The following is a 24103-nucleotide window of genomic DNA, read 5'->3' as shown; positions in this document are numbered from 1 at the left end:
TTGAATCGGCGTTAGAACTCGGACACCATGATCGTTTCATCAGCTCCGACACTACCATCAAGCTCGTTCTCAGTAATTCATCTGAGAATCCCAACCCAAACTCCACTCGTTTGTCGGATTTTGGCAAGGAAGGTGCAGTCACTTTTTCCTCCAAGACTAGTCCCAACTTTGTCTGTGGGTTAGCAGCGCTTTTAATCGTTACAATTCTTGTCGTCCAGAACCTTAGCAACAAAGAAGTAATCGCGTATGTCTTCATTTAGGAAAGGGTTGTACGCCAGCCTATAATTACGGACACGTAACTGTATGACTTCTTTCTGATCGGTCCACAGTATTCACTGGATTTCGGCAGTGCTCCCATTGACTCCTGCGTGAGCCTCAGCTTCTTGTTCGAGAATCTCCTGATCTCGTCTATTTTCCTCATGGGCTCTAGTTCCACAGGTTCTTTCATGTTCACTCGCATTGGTTTGCTCTGATATATATCCAGCAGTGCTAGCAAGAGTACGGCTTTCGCTTGTTCATCGCCTTCTCCCAGCATCTTGACACATGTGTTCAAGGCTGGCACTGAAATTTGCTCTATCATGAACCGAATGAAACAGAGAGCGTCTCTCCGCTTCGCGCACGCTTTTGCTGCTTCCTCTTGGGTTACCAAATCTCTCATATTCGTCATTAAGAACACCTTTCTTCCTTTGATCTTTTCCTTTCTTCTGAATCATACTCCCCGCGAGTCAGTCCGATCATGCACCAGGCGAACCTCAATTGTAACTTAGTTCTCACGAAAGGCACTGCTATCAGAGCGTGTATCTTCGGCGTGGTTCTCATTTCTTCTTCGAAGTATCGTAACACCACCGCTCTGCATGGAAGGCTCACCAACTGCTCTATCGTTTCTGCATGCATATCAGACGATACCAGAGTCCCGTATGCTTTCTGCTTCAGGGTGGTGCCTTGCATCATCGTTTCCAAATATCCTTCCATGGCACTTTTGTCTTCCAGAGCCATTAAGTGTCCTCTGGCCGAATTTCTATACTCCAACATCTCCATGTATCCACTGGCGGGTTCATCTATAGATACAGTTTTCGACACTGTCAGTCGGTTATATTCCACTGGGACTAGCTGTCCTACGACACTTCCCTTTCCGTGGTTCATGGGAGACGGTCTAAAGTCTTTCATGGTACTCTCTCCACATTGGCTGAGTAACTCCATCTCTAACGTCGCTCCAGTCAGAGTGCGGTCACTCCTCTTGGTTTTGTAACCGGTTGATTTTATTCCTGCCTTGAGAATGAGTGGCACCATCGCTACATCAGTCAACATCCTGTCTGTGCCAGGCAATCGATCTTCACCCTGTCCCAAATCCATAGCTTCTTCGACTCGTTTTCTTTTCGCTGAGTTGACAGCTTTCATCGAAATTTCAGAATCCACTTTTGCTTTTCCCGCTTTCCTCAATATTTCATCTTCACCTCATTAATCTTATCAATCACCAATTTTGATCGCATCGTTCCCTTCCGGGTTCTTGACAGATATACCACTTCTCCTTTGTCTTTTTGCGGCGTCATCTTGATAGGAGAGTTTGCGTCACTTTCGTCAGTGGCTGAGTCGATCAATAACTCGCTCAATCTCCCTTCACACTCGTCGAGTTAGTCAAGGACCTCCCGCATTAGTGGTCGGTTGAGCCCTAGTTTTAAAATAGACTGGGTAACGTAGCTCTGAACTACTGTCCAGACCTCTTCCATGAAAGCTACTCTATCCATTCTACATCCCGTCCTATTTTAATGGTCTCTGTGATGCAAATCCCACTCTTCTTCGGGCAACGTTCCCAAGAAAAGTACTCTGGCAGCGCCTTCTATTCTCCTTCTCCTTGGTGATTCCATGAGGAGTCTCTGTTCGTTATCTTTAGAATTGCTCGGAGAGCCGCTCTCCGGCGAATTCCGGCTTGTTTCTATAAAAGCCGACGGGGGTTCCAGCGTGGAAGTAACCTCGTCTGCTGGCTCAGTCGTTTCTAGCGCATCCGCGCCGCTTTCAAAATCACTGAGGAAATTGAAGTCTAGGCTGAATACTCCTCCTGTCAATGCCTTAACGTCTTCTTTCTCGGCCTGATCGGGATCCTGTTGCATAGGTTCCTCCGATCGACGGCTTCCTCCCTACCCAATATCTCCTTTTGATTTCTTTCTCGAATTTGAGGGCCCTTGCTGTTCACTTCTGACCCCTTTTGGAAATTTCGGTATGATAAGCCTGCCAGCTGACTGATCTTCTTCCTCTCCATAAAGTATTTTGACCTCTTCATAGCCGAAGGGTGCTAGCAATGTTCTCATGTGTAGCGTTCCTCCCACCGTTAACTCTGGTTTCACACTCGTCAAGATCAGGGAAGCCTCTGGTAATTCAGCCCTGCCTATCATCCTCATGGGCGCTAGATCCAGTTCCGCCTATTCCTCGTCAACTCTCCCAGGCTTCGGAGTCGCTGCGTTGCTCATTCGCCTTCTCGTTCCGTGTAAGCAAACTGCGTATACTGTAACACCGCGGCACAAAACACGGATCCATCGTTTCCGAGAATTCCGCCATCCTCCTTTCATTGGTCTCAAAAGCTCTCAACCTCGGAGTTTGCACTGCGGAGACTGCTCCGAGCAACATCCTTCTTATCAGAGGAAATTCAGCTTCTTATAATCACCCCAACCTTTCGTCTCTTCTCTCACCTTGTGTTATGCTGCAGTGAGTCGAGGAATTCTTGTGATCTCGCCATTTGTCTTGACATAGAGTCTTAGATTCCAGAGCTTTAGGATTACTTCAATGTGCCCTCTGTCTAAGTCGAAGTTGACGACCGTCATCTCCGGCTCCGATAACTTTGCCAACAACAGATCTTCGCTCATGAGCTCTCGCAATCAATACGTGCTGCTCACACCAATTCAGCGCACTCCCGTCCACTGCTGATATGAGGTTCAGGCGCAGCACCGACCTCCTGTATGCTTCCTTCTTAACATCAGGGAAGACAAACGTGCCTGCTGGTCCATATATGACCGTCACGAACTCCGTGGCTCATCTGATCAACGCTAAGGCATCGGTCCTCATAGCTCAGCTCAGATCAGTTAGCAGGGGCATACCCCCAACATGTCGTCGCACATCTTCCTCCCTCTGGATTGTTTCATCCCCTCCTGTTCCAAAGCGATTCTGCTGCAGGAGGTACTGGATAAGAGTATGTCTCAAATCTCTTATCGTGTTCCAGGAAACCGTAGCTCGCTTCACGTCGAATTTCCTTACATTCTCTCTCATCTGCTCTGGGTAGCGCGTCAAATTCATCAGTCCTCACAAGTTTCCATGCGTTATCGCAATCAGCGTTAGAAGTCCATCTAATCGCAAGTTTTGAACTCCATCGGTGAGCAGTACCGCCGGTCCTTTCACAAAGTTTTCTGCTCCACACGTCACGAACAAGGCTAGTAGTTCAACGAACGATACTTCTACTACTGCTTGGAGGAATTCTTTTATCAAGTATCGAGAAAGTGATGGGTAAATTTTCGCCAAGAAGGACGCGGTTCATCCTGCTCCTAGCCCTTCCAGCAAGCTATCAGTCCGGTCAAAGCCTTCTTCTCCCCTCACCTTCTGGGTCCAGAAAGCTTCCAGGGTAACTTGGAACACTCTGTTCACAAACTCGGCTCAATTTTCTTCAGCATTTTCGGCCGGGTTCACCTCCTTCACTAAGTAAGCATGGATCTTCCTGATCATTACTGGGCCTTGCTCGAAAGCATCCGCGCCCAATGCCGCTACTAGAGGGGTTAGTTGCAGCCACTGGTTAGCCTCTTGTTTTGTTCTCAAAACCATTGCTTCCAAGTGAGCTCTGATCTCCTAGGAAGTCTTTGTTCTCCCTCCTTCCTCTTTTACTTCCATTCCTCGGAACCATAAATCGTTTGACATCGCTACGATTTCTCGATGGTCATCGTCAATTCCTAGCTTCAATTTGAGTTGTCGACTGAAGTTGGACAGTTCCAACCCCAGCACATGTGTAGTGAATGGTCCTTGAATCCTCTCATCGCATTCGAGATGTCCGACCACACCGCAGGTAATTCAGCCCTGAGTGGCCTCAGATTCTCCATCTCTACCCCGCAATTCGGGGCAGATATGATCACATTATATTTCCCTTCCGAGAGTAAAGCCACAATTGCATACACGAACTTCAGTCCATCCGGGAGATGTGCATATCCCGGAAACAGCGCGAACACGGCTCTCGGTTTTATTTTAGTGAAGGCATCTACTACTTCACCCATTGATTCCAGGATATCTTTTATAGCTGGCCATACAGCGCTTTGGTTCGTCGTAGGCTCTCTGAGTCTGCTCAGAAAACCCCTACTGTGTAGTTGGTCATTGATGCCAGCAAACACGATTGTGATGGGGTGCATCTCTGTCTGTCATTGTAACTCGATTGCCATCGACACGGATTGCATAGGTCCAGGTCGACCGCTGCCAACATTATAACATCATGCCAAAACAGACACTTGGAGGTATATAAGAAGTCTGAACTCGCGATTATCATAATCTTAGCCTTCCTCATTTCTGCCTTGTCATGTGCAGCAAAGATGGTTTCATCTTCCTTTATCGCCTTCAACCCACCGTATCTCTGAACATCACCTTCTTGATTCACTAGTTTCGGGTACGCTCTTTCTTTCACGTGGCCTGGGGGTGCTTTCACCTGCCTGAACATCTCTACATGTTGTCCAATTGGTGCCCTCCTCGTCAGGAAAATTTCGGGTCTTTCGTCTCGATTTCCTTCATTGTGATTCAGTTTCACGTCTTGCAACGGTCTTGCATTCACTGGACCCATTGTGTTGTTCGAGGGCAGTCCCTCTAAATCGGCAAACCTCAAGGCAGTTGTAGAGCTGAAGTTTATTCCAGCAGCTATTAACCAGTCCACGCCTGTTATCGAGTACGGTCCGTTGACAGACAATCTCGCTCTTTTCAACATCCTCATGGCATCTGCTATAAAGCTCATCGTCTGAAGGTTCAGTCTCATCAGATCTTCCTTGTACATGTGCATGGGAGAAGGTATGGGCCTCGACCACATCAAAGGGCTCCTACCTGGGCGTCGCTCTTCTCGACTGATGATCGTCGTCTCTGATCTCGTATCCGATCTAGAGGTGCTGGTCGTCTCCGCTGTCGGGTTGACAGGCCCTAATCTTCGTCTAGGATTAATGGTTCTTCTCGTGGGCGCTTCCCCCAATCGATCTTGTACGTCCGTTCTTTGCCCTGGCTCGCTAGAGCTTTGTGGCCTATAGGTCGCCACGGCTGGGACCGTTCGCAAACGTGTTTATCAGTTAGAAGGCACAAAAGTTGAAATTGCCGGTTCATTCGTTCTTCAGCACTCCCGTGTCGAAGAGTTCTACCTCCATTTCATCTAATTGCTCTTGGAAGACTCGATTCAACCAGGCTTGTCCTTCAATGCTATCGAAGTGAATCCCGTCAGTGGTTAGTCTGGCCTGATCCATAGCTCTCAGTTCGTGCTCAATATCCATAAGGATCATCCGTCCAGCATTCCGACTCGCAAGATTCCTTGGGATGTTGTTCCACCTGATTACTCCCTCTTTGTGTCTTCTCACTGTTGCTGTCAACGTCTTAGTGCTCATTGGTACAGTGCAGACGGTCAGTACCGTGCAGTTGAATCTCTGCCAGAGAGTAGTAAATAGGCACACCATCATTGACTCCCATTGTGCCTCTTCCTCATCTGAGCTTCTCGATACAATATTCGTCCCTTCTAGGATCATTATGTTAGGGATTCTCCCTGGTTTCATCATCTCCACCATCCGGAATAGCTGGGCTATCGTTGCACCTCCAAAAGCCATCACCGTAGTGATGCAGGAGGTCCTCAATTTTTGGAGCACTCTGGCCAAACTGTCCCCCAGTATCAGATGTGATGTCCCAAGTGGTGGTTGCTGCAGGTTTACTGCTGGGCTCCAAATCGGTCAATTGAAGCAGGCTCTCGGATCCGTATCCGGAACTCCTGTGAAGCTTTACTTCAATTGGTTGTTATTTTGCACGTCAATCACTCGGAACACTTTCTTCGCCGGCATCTCTCGTATCTTTCTGTCTGGGACCCTAGAGCTCCTTGTTGGTAACGATGCATTACTAACTCCCTCTTTGATCATCACGTCTTGGGAGAGTTGTGCTCTGCTCGTGTCATCGATTGTCCCATAGGGTGCAGTCACCCCGGAACCTGGCGCATTCCTATTGGCAACCAATAGTCCAGCTGTTTCTATCAGCTTTCTCACAGTTTGCTCCACGACTGGGTCACCTAATGTATCACTCGGGTCCGGGATTGTCACTCGACCAGTTGTAGCCGGGAGTCGCGTTTCCGTCGTTTGACTCATTTCTCGAGGCGTCAAGAATTCAATCGTGGACTGCCCACGAGGAGTATTCCTTGTAGGTATCGCTTTTTCCACGGCTGTCGTCAACGCCAGCCGCTCCTATCGCTCTTTGTACTCCCGCCTCAAGCGCTCTATTTCTTCACCCTGATTCTTATTGCAATCCTCAAACAGTTTCTTTCACATGTCTCTATCTTCTTCCATACTGAGCATGGTCTTAGTCATTTCATCCAGCTCCTTCTTGAACCTCCTCTTCTACTCTCGCGCTCTTTGGCGGCACAGCTGCTCTCAGTTGTGAACTAGACGACGCAGCCTCGCTGTTCATTTCCTGATGCATCCTCCTCAGTCCAGGCCTAGGCTTGGTGGGCAAGGGCATCTCACCTGGTTGGTAGGTCCTCGAACTTCTCAATCCAGGCTCGTTCGCCAAGTCACTTCCTGAGAGAGCCCCGTTTCTTCAACTCATCACTCTCATGTTCGGGCGGTCTAGTACTCCTCTTTCTCCATATTCTACTATCAGTAAGACTTCCGTGGGGCGGTCCCCACGGTTATCATGCCCCAAGATGTTTATCAAGGCGGTGCAACATGACTACCTCTGGGTCCTCCAGAGTGAAATCTCGATCCATCAGCCGACGATAGATCGCATCTACCATCGGTCCCACATATGCCTCTGCCAGGTCCATCAATTCGTCCAAGTTGAAATTGTCCATTTTCTTGCAGGTTTGATTTTACTATCGATTCGATGATTTGAAGTCAAGTGAGTATTTAAACGATCAATCAGGATCTAGAAAAGAGGTCACGAATATCACATTTGTCAGCTTTACGCTAATTTTATATAAAAATTTATTTAAAACAGTCAGATAAAAAGATTTTGATCCTAAAATTTATTAAAATCATTCTATTGCCAAAGTTTTGGACTTCGACCTAAGATTAGACAGTCCAAACTTTGGATATATTCCTAAGATTGTCATTCAGTTGTTCTTGGTCACTAACTCCTTCTTACCCAGGGTCTTGATAACATAACACATAACATAACATACACACATATCACACACAACACACAATTTAGTATGACGCCCTCCTGCATGCCACCTAAACTCAGCCTATACTTGAGTAATGTTTTTTATGTAAGTATACTTGTATATTAGTATCAGAGAAGATTACGTGTATCAGTGCGTACAGCTTCCGTGGATGCAGTCGTCCTCTGTTCGAATTGTACACTGGAAGCGAAAGCTCCTTCACTTCCCTTTCCACAAGGAAGTCTCTCAATCTCGTCAAGGACAAGACTAGGTTTTCCGGGTCCACGTGCCGCTTCTCCGTCGCCCTCGTCACCAGGAAACATAAGTACTTTCCCGGTATCTGTGACGCCGCCGGAGGCAAGGCTGCTATGCCCCCATTCCTGGTCTTTGCTTCCAAAGCAATTCTATGTTTTTATATTCTCTCTTAAAATCTGCAGCTAACGCTGTCTTAAAACTCATGTCTGCTGTGATTGCTATCGCACATGTTCTATTTGAAATCGCTATCTGTCAATATTATGATACTTGAGTATTAATTTGGTAAGTTAAAATATGACTCAACTACCCTCCCTATGTCCGGTTTCTTAGGGTCCTCGCCTGTTTATTTTTCTAGATCACCTGTCTCTCTTGCTATTCTTAATTTTTTTATTATTAAATTTTCAGTATGGGTAAGTCCTACCGCCACTCCCCGGACGAAAATATCCATCGACATCCCGGATATCAAGTCAAGGTTGGAAGCCGGAATGAGTAATTACCCTCCTGGGCAGCCCAGGAAGGATCCTCTCTTTCGGTTTTTATGTATTTCATGCTTTCACGATCTACATTGGGTCTCCTTTGGGTCCGACGTCATTTCGTTCAGCCACTCCAAGACACGCAGATTCGTCAACTCTTGTTCGTGGGATTGCTGTTGCTCGTCGTCGAATTCTTCCTCTGGATTCGACCGGTCCTCGATCCATTCCTCATCGTGGTCATCTACTATGTCGATGTCTTGCGACATGGTTATTCCTTCTAGACCCACACCACTTCTTCCACTATCTTCTTTAGATCTATCCTGTCCACTACGAAGTCGTCCCCGTATGAAATATATTTCATCTTGGATCTTGCCCTGTCATTCTGTCTAGTCTGTATCGTAAACGGAAGATCTGGTTCCAAATTCTTGGGTATCTCAATTTGTTCTGGGTCTTGCCAGTCCTCCTCCGCGTAGGGCAAGGTCTCGTCATCCGCTTCAATCGCCTCTCTTGGATACAGGTCCAGTGGTTGGACTTGTTCCTTCCTCTACGACTTCATTTACATCGTTCTTTTTTCTGGTGCCCTGCTCGTTGACTTCACAAGCTGGGTCCATCATCAGATAATCCCACTCTTCCATATCTGTAGGTATACACCAGTTTTCTGTCGATGGGTTGTGTAGCTAAATGATCTCGTAATGAGCGGCTCGGCCAGTACTCACTCTATAAAAGCGTCTCTCTTGGTGTACTTCCACAATCATGAAAGGTCCCCACCATTTTTAGGAGCTTTTTCGTTCCTTTCGGTGGTATAACGTTCTGAAATACCCATACGTAGTCTCCTACCGAGTAAGCTTTTGCACCAGCTGCCTTCTTGTCGAATCTTTACCTCTGCCTTGCCTGTGCCTGCTGAGTATTTTGTCTACACAAGTCGTTCAACTCTTGCTGACGTCTAATCGCATCCCTTACATAGACGCGTGGAGAGGTTTTCTTTCCCTCATACTCTGGATAGAAAAAAGTCAAGGGCAGAGACTTCTCGTGTCCGGTTAGCATCATGTGTGGACTAACTCCGGTGGTGGAGTGTTGTGTGCTGTTATAAGCTCCCATCACCTGTGGAAGATATCTGTCCCAATCGGTCATGTACCTGGAACAATATACCCTCAGCATCGACACTACCGTTCGGTTCTGCCTTTCCACTAAGCCATTCGTCTGGGGATGGTATGTCGTGGAATGAGCCTGAGCCACCTGTGAACGTCTCATGAGCTCTTTCGTAAGTTCTCCCAGGAAAGCTGTCCCGTTGTACGATTGAAACGTTTACGGACAACCATGTCTCGCTGTCCATGTATTGATTAGGTGATCGCACGCCTATTCTGCTGAGGCGGTGATGCAGGGCACGGTCTCTGCATACTTCGTGAAGTGATCTATCATGACCAAGACTTGATTGTAACCACTGTCTGTCATGCATATCTTTTGGTGATCAATCTGCATCACCTCGTTAAATTCAGATGACTCGATTGACTGCAAGGGAAATCGCAACTTCCCTGGATCCTTGACCTATTGGCATGACAGACATGCTGTTACCCACTTCTCGCATGCTTTTTTCAATCCAGGCCACTCAAAGCGCTTCAGGATCCTCTGATATACTTTGTCGAATCCCTGATAGCCCATCTGATCATGCGACCTGAATAAAAGTTCTGTCTGATAGAATTGCGGCAACACTATCGCGTTATACTTGTACAGGAATTTGTCTTCTTCTCTTCTCTTGCAAGCCACGATCCCGTCCTTGTTCAGATATAACCTTACCTCTTTCTGCATAAAGTACTGTCTCAGAATACGATAACTGTTTTCCTCCAGGTCTCCTTTGTCCGGAGCACCATTTTCGACCCTCCTTTTCAGGTTGCTTGTCATGCGGTCATTTCTTTGCGCTCTTAGTAGGTCCGAGAGTCTATATCTCGCCTTCAAGTACATCTTCATGACCCTCATCTGACTATTCAGCTCATTAGGCTGATGCGTGTCTTCTTCCATCTTAACGCACCAAATCTTCGCCAACGGCTGTGTTTCTTGTTCGAACGGCTGAAGAACAGTCCTGACTCCCTCTTTTTGTGGCAACAGACTTATCGAACGTTACGATACCGCTATTTTTTCCATATCATTCGCTGCGTTATCAAAGACTCTTTCACCTGGTATGAGGTAGCGATCACTGTCAGGGTCTTGATAAACCTCCCTGTCCAGATCCCTTGCTCGAGTCTCCACTAGTAGTGTGTGGATCGCTAGCTCTGACAGTTCCGATCTTGAGCTCGAGTTCCTGTCTGAGTAGGTGTCAATTCCTGAGTTCCGGGAATTATCACCTATTGAAGAGTCTGTAATGGAGCCTGTTCCCTCTCCTGGGTCAGTTCTGTGTATTCTGCTCATCCACTTGAACTTCCCGGGCAAAATCTTATCCTCCAGGTCCTGTTCCTCATCAGGAACTTTCTCTTCCACATCAGATTCCCCGGACAAACTTTCTCGTCCCGGGCTTTGATTTTGAATTCGCCCTCTCTCTTAACCGTTTGTCTCCCCGGACAAATTGCCTTGCTCCAGGCTTCGATCAACTTCCTCACCTTCCCTCTGCTGGTCCTCAAAGGTAACAGTTTTCTTTTGTGAGTCGTTCCCCTGCTCTTTCCATTTCTATAAAGTACTGGTTAAAACCTCGATGGGTATTGAGGATAATAGTTGCTGAACTATTGTCCTACAATCCCTCTCGTTTTCTTTGTGTTGTCGTCTTGACGGCATGATACTCACCTTTCCACTGACTGTCAGTGATGCCACAGCTGCTGCCCACTCGGGGTCATCTCTGGTCACTTCTCTCTCTAACAATCCACCCACCATCCGCATCACTTGAGGTGTGACCTGCACCGTTTTATCCAATAATGAGAGGCTGTTTATGTTCATGCGAGAGAGTTCCTATTGGACCAGGTTTGAGCGCAGCAACAGATCCAAGGGCATCGGGTCCTTCTTGGATAGAATCATTATCTCGGCTGCTTTCTCTACAGGTAACTCAGGGTGCCCTGGAATTGGATGTCCAGACTTATCCAACCATCTCGTTAAGGGAAGCGTTCCATAAGTTTCTTTGTCCAGAAACGAGAATCCTTCCTTTATTTCTGCTTGATTGGCTTGCCTCTGTTCCAATCTTTCATAGAACTCAGTTTTCCTACTGAGGCTGTTAGCATTCTGATGTTTATCACGCATCCTGTGCTCGATTATCATGTGGTAGCCATCTAATCTTACTATCCATCTACCAATATAACTCTGATCCATCGAGTATGTCTTCAACCAAGATAACGCTCTGTTGTCCACGCGTAACTTGAAGGGAGCGCTCCCCAAGTATGCGCGGTACTTTTCCACGAATGTGACTACTGAAAACATTTCTGCTTTTGGTGCACCATATTTCATCTCAATGTCACTTAACACCTTACTGCCATATGCAATGGGACGGAGAACTGTTCTTCCATTCCATTCCTGCTTCTGATGCAGTATTCCTGAGATGACTACTACTGATGCATCTGTGTCAATAACATACATGCCCTTTTCCGTAGGCATGCCTAGCACTGGCACTTCGCACATTTCCCGCTTTATGTTCTCGAAGGCAACTCGTGCTTCTTCGTTCCATTCGATTTTCTTTCCTTTGTTGCGCATCAGCCTCTGCATTGGATACACCTTGTCTGCATATCCTTTTATGAACTCACGTTAAAAATTGGTGAACCCTAGGAAGCTCGTGAGTTGTGTGTCCGTTCTGGGAGCCTTCCATGTCAACACAGCCTTCACTGCTTCCGGGTCCGGCCTCACGCCATGCCTGTCCACCATTCTTCCTAGATACTTGATTGAATCCCTGAGGATTTCACATTTCGATGGTTTGCTTTTCAAGCCTGCTCTTTTCATGCATCCAAAGACCCCATCGAGCCGGTCGATGTGGACTTCTAGGGTTGGTGTTGCAATGACCACGTCATCAACGTAAAACATCACAAGATTCCCGTATTTCTTCGTCACTCTGTTCAAAGCCTGAGCCATCAATCTTTGAAAAGTGGCCGTTGCGTTGCAGAAGCCGAAGGGCAACCTCTTCCACTGGTACAACCCCATGCGAATCCGGTCTTTTCTCTATCCTTCTTCCGCAGAGGAACCTGCCAGAAGGCAGAACCCAGATCAAGTGTGGTGAAGAATTTGGCATCACCAAGCTTAGAGAGACTCTCGTCTATCCGCGGTATCGGGTACGCATCCTTTATTGTCACCGCGTTCAAGTAGCGAAAGTCGCAACAAAACCTAAGCTGCCCCCTTTCTTTTTCGCCATTACTACCCCACAAGCCCATGGCGATTTCGAGGGTTCTATCATATCGTATTCGAGCAGCATTTCAATCTCCGTTCGGCACGCTTCCGACTTATGTGGCGTCATTCGTCTTGCGCCTTCCCTGTGGGGAACGGCCCCTTCTTTTAATTCAATTTCGTGTTCGACGAAGTCACAACAACCGATATCCGCCTTATGTCTTGAAAATAATTCCGCGTCCGATTTTAAACCGCCCGTAATGATTCAAAATCTCCCTCGCCTATTTTCCCTTTCAAGTGTTTTATTTGTGGCAAAACCGGTTTGTCAGATTCTAGTTCATACAACGAGGGGCATTCCGGAAAATTCGAGCAGCTCGACAAGCCGTCGTCCGTTTCGGACTCTATTGAAAACAACATATGAATAGATTTAAGTTCTTTAATTCTTTTAAAATTTTTATCTTTATTGGCATGATATGGACAGTCGTTCACACTAAATCTTTTCAAGTTTTGTCCCTCTTCATAGTCGGTCCTCATTGGCAAAGCGTAACCAAGTTTCTTCCCACGCTGGATTGAAACCGTGGTGTCCAGTGTGTTCAATAACACACTGACACACAGACCGTTTCGAGTTACCGAGAAACTCCGGCCTAAAATCACTGAGTTTGACTATTTGGATTCGGTACCAAACAAACCTGCTTACTATCACTTAACGAATTCAAATTCCTCATGCTAAAAATTGCTACCACAGCCTGACCCACTGTAGTTTTACCTTTCTATCTAAAAAGATTGGTACCTTGTTTTTATCTGTTATTATTCTTTTAATTGGTTTCTTAACATACTTGCGGTCCGGGTTTCTAATCCCTATTAGACCGTTGTTCAAGTCAATCATCACGTCAAAATTTCTGGCAAATTTTCTGCCCAAGATGAATTGGTCTGAGTCATCCAGATTTTCTACTACCAGGAAGCTCATCCAAAGATCCCGTCCTCCCATGTGGAGGACCATTATTGGTGTTCTTCCGGCTACGTAAATCGCTCCTCGATTGACTGCGGCCGGCTAGAGATTCGTCGGAATTAGATCTTCCTCGTGAAGCCCCTTCTTTCCCAAATTTTTATCGACATCACGCTCACTACTCCTCCTGTGTCCAGAAGCCCTCTGACTCCGATTTTCTTCCCATTGGTGTCGAGCAGATAAGCAGTCACATCTGCTTCGTATCCAATGTGAACTGCGTCTTGCTCCATCATGGCGTCATGGCCTATCCTACGGACTTTAAATTCTTCTTGACCCAAATAGATCTGCCCTATTTAGTCACTGTCTGTTGTCACATATGTCCTAGTGTAGATACTGATTCCATCCACGTTCAGCATCACTTGATAAGGTCCATAGACTTCCACGTAGCGCCTGTGAAGCTTCTTTATTCGAGGGCCACCCGTTACTAGTAGCGCTCGCACAGCTCTTGACTCAGTGCGTGGCTCCCCCTGCCTCAGATAATCTGCATATGTGTCCAAATGCATCAAAGTTAATTCTGATGGTTCACTCAGATTTCTGATTACCTGGTGTCCCGCTACCGAAATTATCGATTGTATTTTGCTTCCTTGTGGCACCATACCAAACTTCTGCCCGGATATCACATTTAATTTCATGCTCAAACTACTTCAGCATTCAGCTTCTCCTGTAGTTTCTCTTTTTCCAATTCGAGCTTCACTTTTCGTTCGATTTGCTTCGCTACCAATTCCTGCTGGACTCTGTTTAGATCATCCCTCGCGGCTGCCCTATACTCGATCTTGAAGTCATTCGCCGCAGGCACACGTTCTGGTTCACATGTCTCTTCCGTTACCGCCTGCATCTTCTTCGTTGCCAGCTCTTGCGGTTTTTCTTTTCTGCGCGCCTCCGCTTCACTCAATAGGCGAGCCTGCTGGCTTTCACAACAGATAAAGCTTCCTCATGCCTTGGATGTTTAATGTCTGCTACAGCGTCCCAGAATTGCGGACAATCCGATTTAAAATGACCTTCCAATTTGCAAAAAAAAACACCTCGGTTCGAATTTCGCAATTACTCCTCTCATGAAAACCTCATGGTCAATCTCTGACGCATCTTCGTCCTCGAGGCTGAAGCGTATTGCTTTCATGCCCTGTTTGTAAGTTGGGCATGATGACACATGATGGTCCGTCGAATTGCAATTTGCACAAGTGCGCCTCTTGTCTATCAGTTGTTCCCTTGGTTTGCTGGTCCGCTGTTAAAATTGCCATAATTGTTCTTGTAATATCCAGATCTCGAAGGAGGTTTCAAAAAAGATATTCTTTTGACTTGAGTCTTAACTCCTCTGGTGTTGGCGCATTGGTTGAGAGTGGTGTGTAATGTGTTGCTAACATTGTTCGAAGTTCATCATTCTTCACACCATCGATGAATTTTGAGGTTACTGCCAGGTTCATCCTTCTGTTTGACTCATCTCGTTGGCTACGACTTCTCAGCATCTCCAAAATGTCTAGAAACTTGTCTATTGTCTCATCTTCTCGTTGCCTTCGTTTCTCGAAGCGCATCATTGCTTGGTGTCCCTGCACCCCTGAGCCAAAACGATTTAACAAGATTTTCTCAGCAGTGTCCCGTTGGTATTGCATTTTGGCCATCACGCAGTTTAGGGCTGTCCCTTCCAAGTTACCGGTGAGCGCACTGCATTCTTGCCTTTCTGACAAGTCTTCTTCCTCAAATAGCAGTTTCATCACCTCTATCTAGGTATCAATACAGCCATCAGATTCGTCTTTATAGCATCTTGGAATCTTAAAGAATCTTCTGGACTTTTCACTACGTTCATTGGTTCTAGATAAATTCGTAAGGAATGTCTCCAAAGACCTGTTCAAAGGTTCAAAGGCTGTGGCTATTGATGTAGCATCTCTTGAATGCCCCGCCTGAGTATCATTGCCCCCTGATAAGGGTTATGTACTTGAAACTTCCCTTCTGTCCGAGTCGCTCGGATTGTTTCTTGCTTGGCTCGCATGACTCCTCCTTGGGCTCAAACACAAACACATGTGTTCGAATTATCGGCAAAGGTTATCGGCAAACTTTTCAATGTCTACCTCTGGATCCGCCGGTGCGTTGCTTGGCCCTGTGTTTCTATTCTCCCCAGTTCGCATTTCTGAATTTGTCATACTCACAAAGTTTCCTGACTGGCCTGATGTGTTTAGTCGATCTGTCCAGTAGTTCCAAAGTTACTAACTAAAACGTCTTGTTTCTAAAATCAAAAATTTTCTCTCTTATATGTTCCGCCTAACTTTTTTCGCAATTCTGTTCTGTTCGACCTAAAATATATTGATCCGAGCTCAGAAGGCCTATGCTCTTCTAGTTCAAGGCAAAAAATTCAAACTAAAGCCCTCTAATTGAAAAAATTTGCCAAAAACTATGCTATTTGGACCCCTCCGGATTGATGAATTCACTAAATCAAACACGTTAAGTTCAATTTCTCTGTAACCCGGAAGGTCATCGGCAAACGGGTTTTAAAACCTGTCGATTCATTAGTGGACGTTGTTCGAACAATAATTTTTATTATCAAGCTGGCATGACCGGGCTGATATAAATGCCTGTACCAACAATTTATCTAACAACAACAAACGGGAGGTTCGGATCACATCTCGTCTGGGGGATGATTTCTACTGATTTTATACTTTTTTTATTGTTTTTTTTTTCGGTTATTTTTTATGTTTTTTGTGTATCTTGGGTACTATACTACTTTTTGTTTTGTTTCTTGTATATCTTTAAGTGTTTTTTGTCACAGACTTCTCAGGGAACTAGGGGACGGCCAATCCCCCCACCCTTCCTGGAACGTGAATTTTCGGTGTTAACTAGGTTAAAAAGCTATTCACGGGAATCCGGAAGGCTTCCGCGATCCGAACTATCCTTCCGCCCCGGCCGGCGGTTAGGGCCTTATTATGGGCGTTATTATGAGCATCCGCTTGGCGCGGAGTGCTCGTTAACGGTTCTGCCGGTCATGATGTTAAAAAAGAACAACATCCAGGAGCGCCATAAAAACATCTATGTATCTATGTAACATTCGCCCGGAAGTACATATCGACGGAAAATAAAACTAGGTTGTGAAACGACTGGCCCGCGTCTAAACAAAGCTCTACGTGCTTTTCACCGTCTCTACCAAAGCCAGTTCTTTTGGTGGTTTTCCTAACATCGGGTCGACAAAAACGTTACTGCTCTCCATCTTCGACCAGAACGCTCAAAGTAACCTAATTACATGCAAAAATAGTGAGCTCATGGCTGAGTTTCATTACCCCCAGACCACGAGGTCACTCTCAAAAACAGGGCTAATACTATTCATTTTATTACGATTGTTTTTGTTCAGTAGATAAAAATCATCATCTCCATCGAAGATGGATCAACCCTTTCCCTCAACTCCTAGCTTCTCCATATTAGAAAATGAATCTAGATGTTAATTAAATTCAATTCAAGGCATGAACAGGAAGCTAAAAAATTGTATAAAACTGTTTGAGTTCAGTCTCAAGACTGTAACATTCGCCCGGAAGATACATTTCGACGGAAAATAAAACTAAGTCCTAAGACGACTGGCTAACTTCTAAACAGAGCTTTATATGCTTTTCACCGTCTCTACCAAGCCAGTACTTTCGGTGGTCTTTTCTATTATCGGGTCGACAAAAACGTTACTGCTTTCGGCTTCGGTCAAAACACTCAAATTAACTTAATGATATGCAGAAATAGTGAGCTCATGGCTGGGTCTCAGTATCCCCAGACCACGAGGTCACTCCTAAAATAAGGCTACTACTATTTATTATGTAATCGTAAACAATACTAATAGTAAGTTTTTGTTCAGTAGATAAAAATCATCATCTCCATCGAAGATGGATCAACCCTTTCCCTCAACTCCTAGCTCCTCATAATCAGAAAATGAATCTAGATGTTAATTAATTCAATTCCGGGCATGACCAGGAAGCAAAAAATTCGTATAAAACAGTTTGAGTTCAGTCTCAAGACCCCTCCGGATTCTTGAATCCGGGAAAATAACGTCCTTATTTCGTCTCCGGAAGGCTAGACACACTGTCCCAAAACCCTTCACCGTTGGCGTGAATGGCTCTGTAACGATTGTACCGACACAATCGTTACATTTCGGAGCGGTCTCAGACAATTTCCAGTTGTAATTTTCTATTTCTCGTCGCTGTGTCTATCACAACTATCGTTGTTGTAGTGTTTTCTCTGATTTTCTTCTAAAATGGCGTTTTCGAGGTTTCTCAGAAGTATGACGTCGCCATTCGAACTTTGAAAATTTTGAAATTCCAGAATCTTCTGACCTTCACGATTCGTCTAATCGTTCAAATAATGTTGCTAATCTTCTAAAACTAACAACTCTCCAGGTCAGCGGCTACCAATTTGAAATTGCATTTTTGTCCATTCTTCAAGAAAAAATTTCATTAAATTGAAACACAAACAAGAATGCTTGTATAAGGGCGAGGCCCTGAATGTTTCGACGGGCACTAAGGTCTATGGAGCAGTAATAACATGGAAAAATTAAATGAAATAAAACAAAAAGAAAAAACAATTTCCTGAAATTTGAAAATTTTTATGAAAATCATTTCCCCACGCCATATAAAGTACAAAAGGATTGATCTAGCTTCTTTCAACCAATTTGGAACGATTTCCAACACGGATTAACTCTCCGCTTACGCGTTAATAGCGCGAGATCAATCGCGTGTTAATTGTCCCAAATTGGCCAAATTGCCAATCATTAAACCCCCGCAACTTTACGTAAAATGATCTCAGGTGAAATTTCTTTTCAATATTTGAGCTCAGGACAGTAATACCTTTCGAATGATGTTTAAAAAATGCGTCAAAAATGGTTAGAAAAAAAATCGAAATTTGTCTGAAGAAACAAAACCTATTCCGAGCACAAATATTACGTTACTTTCGTATCGAAAGTCGGAACAATAAGCATAAAGATTTTTTTGTTTGATAAATTCCATGTTACTGTTTTCTATTTATAACATATGAAAAAGATAACGTTTTCGCACATTTTGTGCAGCTTCAGATTTTAAAAATTCTAAACTATCTGTACAAAATGATCAAAGATCATAACAAGTGTCACACACATCATTACTTCAAAATTTTAAAAATTCAACTATTTTACGTTTCAAAAGATTTTTCCTTACTTTTATATAAAAGTGATCATCAGAACATTCAGTGATACTTGCACGCCATTCAGCTATCCTTGTGTTACATATGTCCTTGTGCCGTTTTGATTTTGAGTATAGTATTGTGAAAAGGTCAGGAGGGCTCTCACTTGGCTTATGATAATTTTTGTGCGGGGCCTCTGTGTAGCTTATACTAGCTAGCTGCATTCAATAACAAATTTAATTTTTAAAATTGTGTAATTTAAGCTCTTCTCAATTGAATCGAAAGTCGAAGGTATTCGAGCCTCAAAACTTTTCCGACAGTTATTGAAGATAGTTTTTTTGGGTCAAAACATTCAGGTTCATGTTTTAAGAATGTCCCAAATTGGCCAAAATGCCAATCATTAAACCCCCGTAACTTTCCCGCAATTAATTGAAAAGGACTTAAACACTTGTCATCTTCTTTTATCATTATCACTTCCACATCTAGAAAATTCCAAGGCTTTTGACTGGAATACGTGATGAAGGGACTCCTGACTGTAACCTCGGTTACTATGATATTTTTGACCTTCTGATTACCTTCGTTATAAAAAAAGTTTTAAGAATGTTTATTGAACAAACTTCATTATTGTTGAGATTAAAATGTTAATAATAATGAGTCACGGCGGTATAATTTTAGTTCTTGCCATTTTGTTTTCTTCTTTGCTCTCAAGTAGCATCACTGCTGTCGAGTCTGTAAAATATTTGTTACTCAATGAAGGCAGTTTTTGGTTTTTTAGTTTATTAATTATAATTTTTTAGTTCTTCCTGTAACCTCGGGCACACCATCAACAACACCCTGATTTCACAGCATGATTTCCGAAAATACCCTACCCCATTTGTGCAAAACAAAGGAAATTTGTTCCTTGGTACAAAATTTTCTTCTGCTTAAGCTCTACGATTGAGTTAGTTTTTTATTGGGGTAAATATCCTTTTCTAGGTTCCATAGCAGAAGAAATAGTTACAAATCCGCCTTAAGCATTGTTTTTGACTATCAAATAGCTTTTTCAGCTATTTATTTTTTCGCTAACGTTGTCACATTAAATTTAGGAATGTTTTCGGCACAATTAATATTTTTAGGGCAAAATTCATCTAGACTCTCCTTTCATCTAATCTGAATGCGAGTCTTTTTTCTTCAAGGAAATTTATTCCATTAGCCTGGTTTTCAAAATGCGAACTAGAAAATTTTCGAAGATGTCAAGCGAACTTAATTTTTAGATAGAATTCTTAAAAATTGACCTGAATTTGATTCACCGCGATTGTCACGATTTGCAGAAGTTTCTTCTGGTTGACACTTGTTGACCTAAATGGTGACGAGCTGCAGCTAGACTAAAACAAGTCAAATTTATGGAATTTTGTCTGGTTCAAAAGCACATTCAATTTTATTTGATGATTTTTTCCACCATCATTTCTTGCTCCATTTTTTTTCTGTTTGTCCACTCCAAAAAATAGACCTTACATAAAGTAGACACGTCGTAAGCCAATCAGAAGAGAAAGAAAATTCTTCGTTTGCTCATTTTCTTATTTTGATTGTGTTTGGCTTACGACTTGTTTACTTTATGACATGTCTACTTTTTGACGGCACTCCAAAAAAATTGGTTATTCCAGTGACGAGAAAAATAGGTCTGAAACAAGACTCAAATTATAAATATAAATAAAAATAAATATAAAAAATAAATATAAATTTAGAGTGTCATAATCTGCGTCTGTAATGTTGCAGTTTAAGGAAAATAACGTCACAGAAATTGAATGAATTTTGCTATAGCGTCTGTGGCCAGAAAATACTTGGTTTTGTTTTGTCATTGCAGAAAAACAGTTAACGATTACTTCTAATTTATCTGAACTGCCTGTTTGTTTGGCCACTGGTTCCTCTTCGACTTCGTTGACGGTGTCCAAGGTAAATGATGGTTTTACATCGTCTACTTGGAATGTTTTCTCAACTCCTTCGTTATTTTTTGAGTTCATAGGAACAGAGTAGCTGAGCTTGCTGATGACGCTTATCGCATCAGAAGCAGTGGTATGACTTTCATCTTGAACTGTATCATTCTCACTTCTCAGAATATTTCTCCATAAGCAACAAATCCTGAAATAAAATCAATCAACGGTCTTTTGAAGTATGTGAAATATTTACAATAATGAAGTATGAAAATTGCTTGCCGTTTTAGCTTCTTCATCAAAATGAGTTTATTGCGCGAGTTAATGATCCATATTATAAATACAGCTCCCACGAACGAAATAGCGACAATAGAGAAGGCAATAGCTACTTTAGCCCTGTCATTAGACGGAGGATCTGTATTCTCTCCCAAATCAGACATATCTGAATTTAAAACTGCGCTTAGTCGAAAATCTAGCAACGGTTCGATGAGGTCTGATTTCTACAAAAATTAGTTTGATTTTAATTTTGAATTCGGAGTTTGTGGTGGTAATTGACTCTTTTGAAGTTTATTTGAAAAGTTTAATGGGTAAGTAAAGAGAGCAATCTGGTATAAACTAATCGAGCCGGAATCTTGTTTTTACGCTCCGCTAGTGGTATTAATTGAAATTGCATGTATCAAAAAGCTTTAATCATATAATACATAATGCCCTTCAGGGTAATCAGAACCATCGTTCTTTGGATTTGTTCATTTGAGACTTCGTTTCAGTAGAAAATTTAGGGAAGGGGCGGATGCCCCATCCCCGCAGGGATTCAACCCCCTGCCGACCCAAAGGGTCCCCCTTTGTACTATTTTCAGACATCCATGTTTGGCTGACCGACCCTAAAATAGTCTTAATTGCCCTTTGGACTGATTTTTGAAAAACTTGCCTGCGGCGCAAAGTTTTATTCAAAAAACAGGGCCTTTATAGTGATTATGGAAAGCTCTGAAAACCAATTTGGTCGACCTAAAAAAGATTTTCGAAAGTGATAGAACCGCCCCTGCTCCGCTCAACTTCTTTTTCAATTGAAGTCCTGTTATGATGTGATTTAGTACGATTTAAATAATCTATGTTATATATTTTAATGCGTCTGCCTATCTCCCCATGCTTAAGCTATACCATATGTCTCAGGTTTAAGCATTCAGTAACGAACAAAATTTTACAGTTTAAGCTTTATTGTCTATTGCAATGCTTTAGAAACATTTCGATTTGCCAGTTTATGAATGCTAGGCTAATTGAAAGCCGAAATGTGAGGCTGTAGCTATGATGCCAGCATGGGAGGGCAGGGTTGCGCAGCGCAGCTTAGAGTAGTGTGAAGGAGGGATTCATCTATTTATACATTATCCAACTGGCGTTTTCGTTTCCGTGATTATTTCACCAAATTTGAGATTAGACATTTATGGTAGGGTGCTTTCAGGGTTCTTCCAAGGGTTGCGAAATTGGCTTCCAAATATGAATACCCAAATCACTTTACTTCATGAGATACGACGATTTTTTAAATTGCTAACCCTTTTTTCGGGTCAATGTCACAATACTTTCAGAGATCACCAATCTTGCTTCCATATATCAACTTTTTTTCGACGAGATGTGACGATTTTGTGATTTTTTCAAAAACTTTTTAAAAATTTGATTTCAAAAACCTCGCAAAAATTGAAATTCTTAAGGTTGAAGTGGTGTACTCTCATGTCAGTCTTTGTAATTTTTGCCTCTGATTGTCCTTACTGAAATCCTTTTAGTTTTGAGATATTGCGTTTTTTATGATAACTTTCCAAAAACTTAGAACTGAAAAACTTCACGAAATTTAAGTTCCCAGTGGAGCCTAGAGTGGAGTGCTGTCAAGGACTCGTTGGAGTTTTTATGATTTTTTCAGGTTATAAAAAAAAAACTTAGCTTTAAAAAAAGTTCACAAATTTGAATCTTTCAGCCCCTAGCTTGTAGGTTACTCTCAGGAATGGCAACTTTTGTCTCTAAATGTGACTGATCAAAACCTTCATGTTTCCGAGATCATTAGTTTCTCATGACTTATAGAACATTTTACATTTTTTCAGGATATTTTCAGGTTTGAATGTTCTCAGGCTACTCCTAGGAGTTGCAAATCTTTTCTCCAAATATGACTGCTCAAAATTTTTTATTGCTTATCTCTGGCTTCCATGGTGGGGTGCCAGAGATATTCTTGCACCCATGGTGGGGTGTTTTCAAGGTAATATCAAGAGGTAATTTATCTGGCCGACAAGAATGACTGCTTGACGCCTTTAATTTCCGAGAAGTGGTGTTTTTATGATTTTTCAAAACTTTCAAAAAAATGTGTGACCACTTATGTCAGGGTTCTCCAGCTGGGAGATGACAGGGTACTCCTCCTATTGTTTTGGGCTCCGAGATATGACGTTTTTTTGATTTAGAAAAAGTTAAATCCATTTCGCTTTTTAACTGTCTATCAATTAATATTACGTAATGTTGTAGTTTACCTGCAATATGTGTGATTAAGAAAAGTAATTTTTGTGATCTACTTCTTATTAGTGGCACAAATCACAATGCCCCGTGTGCTTCTTGTCACGTGAGTCATTTGCAGCAAACAAAAATGAAGGGAAAATGTTCTAATTTTTAGATTTTTTGACACAATTTTCATCCTGTGTTTCGAAACGTTTCATGGAAGTCAGAATGGTTTATTCAATTTCTTAGTTACTGTTTGTTTTAGTTTTGATACGGCTGCGGCTGAGAACCAAAGACTTCAAAGGATGAAAAAATGAAGCTTTTGTTTGGTCAAAGTGACTCTGAATAGCAATTATACAGACCGGTTGTTCACACAGACCGGAGTTCACGATAAGCAAGGGTGTCGCTGCCGGGTACTGGACATCTTTCCCGTAATTAACTTTGTTCACTTGATTACTGAAATTGGTCCTCATCTTCTTCTGTACTTTCGTCAAGTAACAGTCAAATTTTGAATATGTCTGCATTTTACATGCCCATTCTAATCGCAATTCGTTTTTGGTTTCAAATTTACCAACTCCGATTTTTTTAAATTTTTTTTTGCATTCGGCTTATAATATATGGGCGGCTTCGTTTTGAGGGTTCAATGTACAAGGAAGTTTTTCTTCGAAATGTTTGAGGGGTTCACAAACGTTTTTATTTCCGTCTCGATGTGTGTCTGCTGAAGAACCGATTCTATTTTAACTTCAATTGTCCTTACTCAGCCTATTTTTTGAAAGGATTATTGTTCAAGATAAAATCTAGGCAAAGTCATGAAAATTTTTTTGATATTCTTTTTACGGCCCTTATCTCTATTTATGTCGATTAGTTTGTCTTACTTTTGTTTTCATTGTATCGCTAAAACGTTGGCAACATTTTCTAAATAAAAATGAAAAAGTAAAATTGATTATATTTAGTTTTTTTTTCATGTTTTAAGCTTTATTGTGTTCCTCTAGTCACACCACGCACAAAGAAAGACATAATTTGAATATAAAAGAAAAATAGTTTTTATGAATTTGGTCGGAACATGTGTTTGCAGTTTTTCGTAAACTTAACTTGTTCCAGTTAAAGACGCGGCATCTACGATGAAGTCTCGAAGTTTATACTAATGCGTTTTTGTCAAATTAGGTTAAAGAGTTTTACGTAAAGAGTTTTCGTGCTTTTCGTTCGATACTTCATTAATCCAATGGCTACTATGGAT

The 24103-nt window shown here is 42.8% G+C and overlaps 3 protein-coding genes across 3 annotated transcripts in view; 1 reads left to right on the top strand and 2 right to left on the bottom strand.

The window, feature by feature from the left end:
• The window catches only part of LOC134857022 (cytoplasmic tRNA 2-thiolation protein 2-like), a 465591-nt gene that overhangs the window by 173740 nt on the left and 267748 nt on the right, over nt 1-24103 (bottom strand). The window lies entirely within an intron of this gene.
• Nucleotides 1-24103, top strand: part of LOC134857103 (alpha-soluble NSF attachment protein-like) — a 396564-nt gene that overhangs the window by 309891 nt on the left and 62570 nt on the right. The gene's annotated exons all lie outside the window — the stretch shown is intronic.
• LOC134857148 (uncharacterized) lies at nt 19114-20893 on the bottom strand. The gene is made up of 4 exons (XM_063873524.1): nt 20680-20893; nt 20350-20605; nt 19762-19851; nt 19114-19216 (listed from the first exon to the last, which is right to left on the bottom strand). Exons 1-4 carry the CDS (start codon nt 20835-20837, stop codon nt 19202-19204), a joined length of 519 nt encoding a protein of 172 aa, XP_063729594.1. The 5' UTR covers nt 20838-20893; the 3' UTR covers nt 19114-19201.

The sequence above is a fragment of the Symsagittifera roscoffensis genome, chromosome 1 (assembly GCF_963678635.1).
Source record: "Symsagittifera roscoffensis chromosome 1, txSymRosc1.1, whole genome shotgun sequence".
NCBI lineage: Eukaryota > Metazoa > Xenacoelomorpha > Acoela > Convolutidae > Symsagittifera > Symsagittifera roscoffensis.
The sequence above is the reverse complement of the archived record's forward strand: the minus strand, read 5'-3'. Positions and strand labels throughout refer to the sequence as shown.

Bases quoted from the DNA above. Each gene is read 5' to 3' on its own strand.
- LOC134857148 (XM_063873524.1), bottom strand. From the start codon at position 20,837: ATGTCTGATTTGGGAGAGAATACAGATCCTCCGTCTAATGACAGGGCT. The intron at 20,606-20,679 runs GCAAGCAATTTT...ATTTTATTTCAG, and splicing joins TTGATGAAGAAGCTAAAACG to GATTTGTTGCTTATGGAGAA. The intron at 19,852-20,349 runs GTAATCGTTAAC...GACTTGTTTTAG, and splicing joins GCAGTTCAGATAAATTAGAA to TCTAGCTGCAGCTCGTCACC.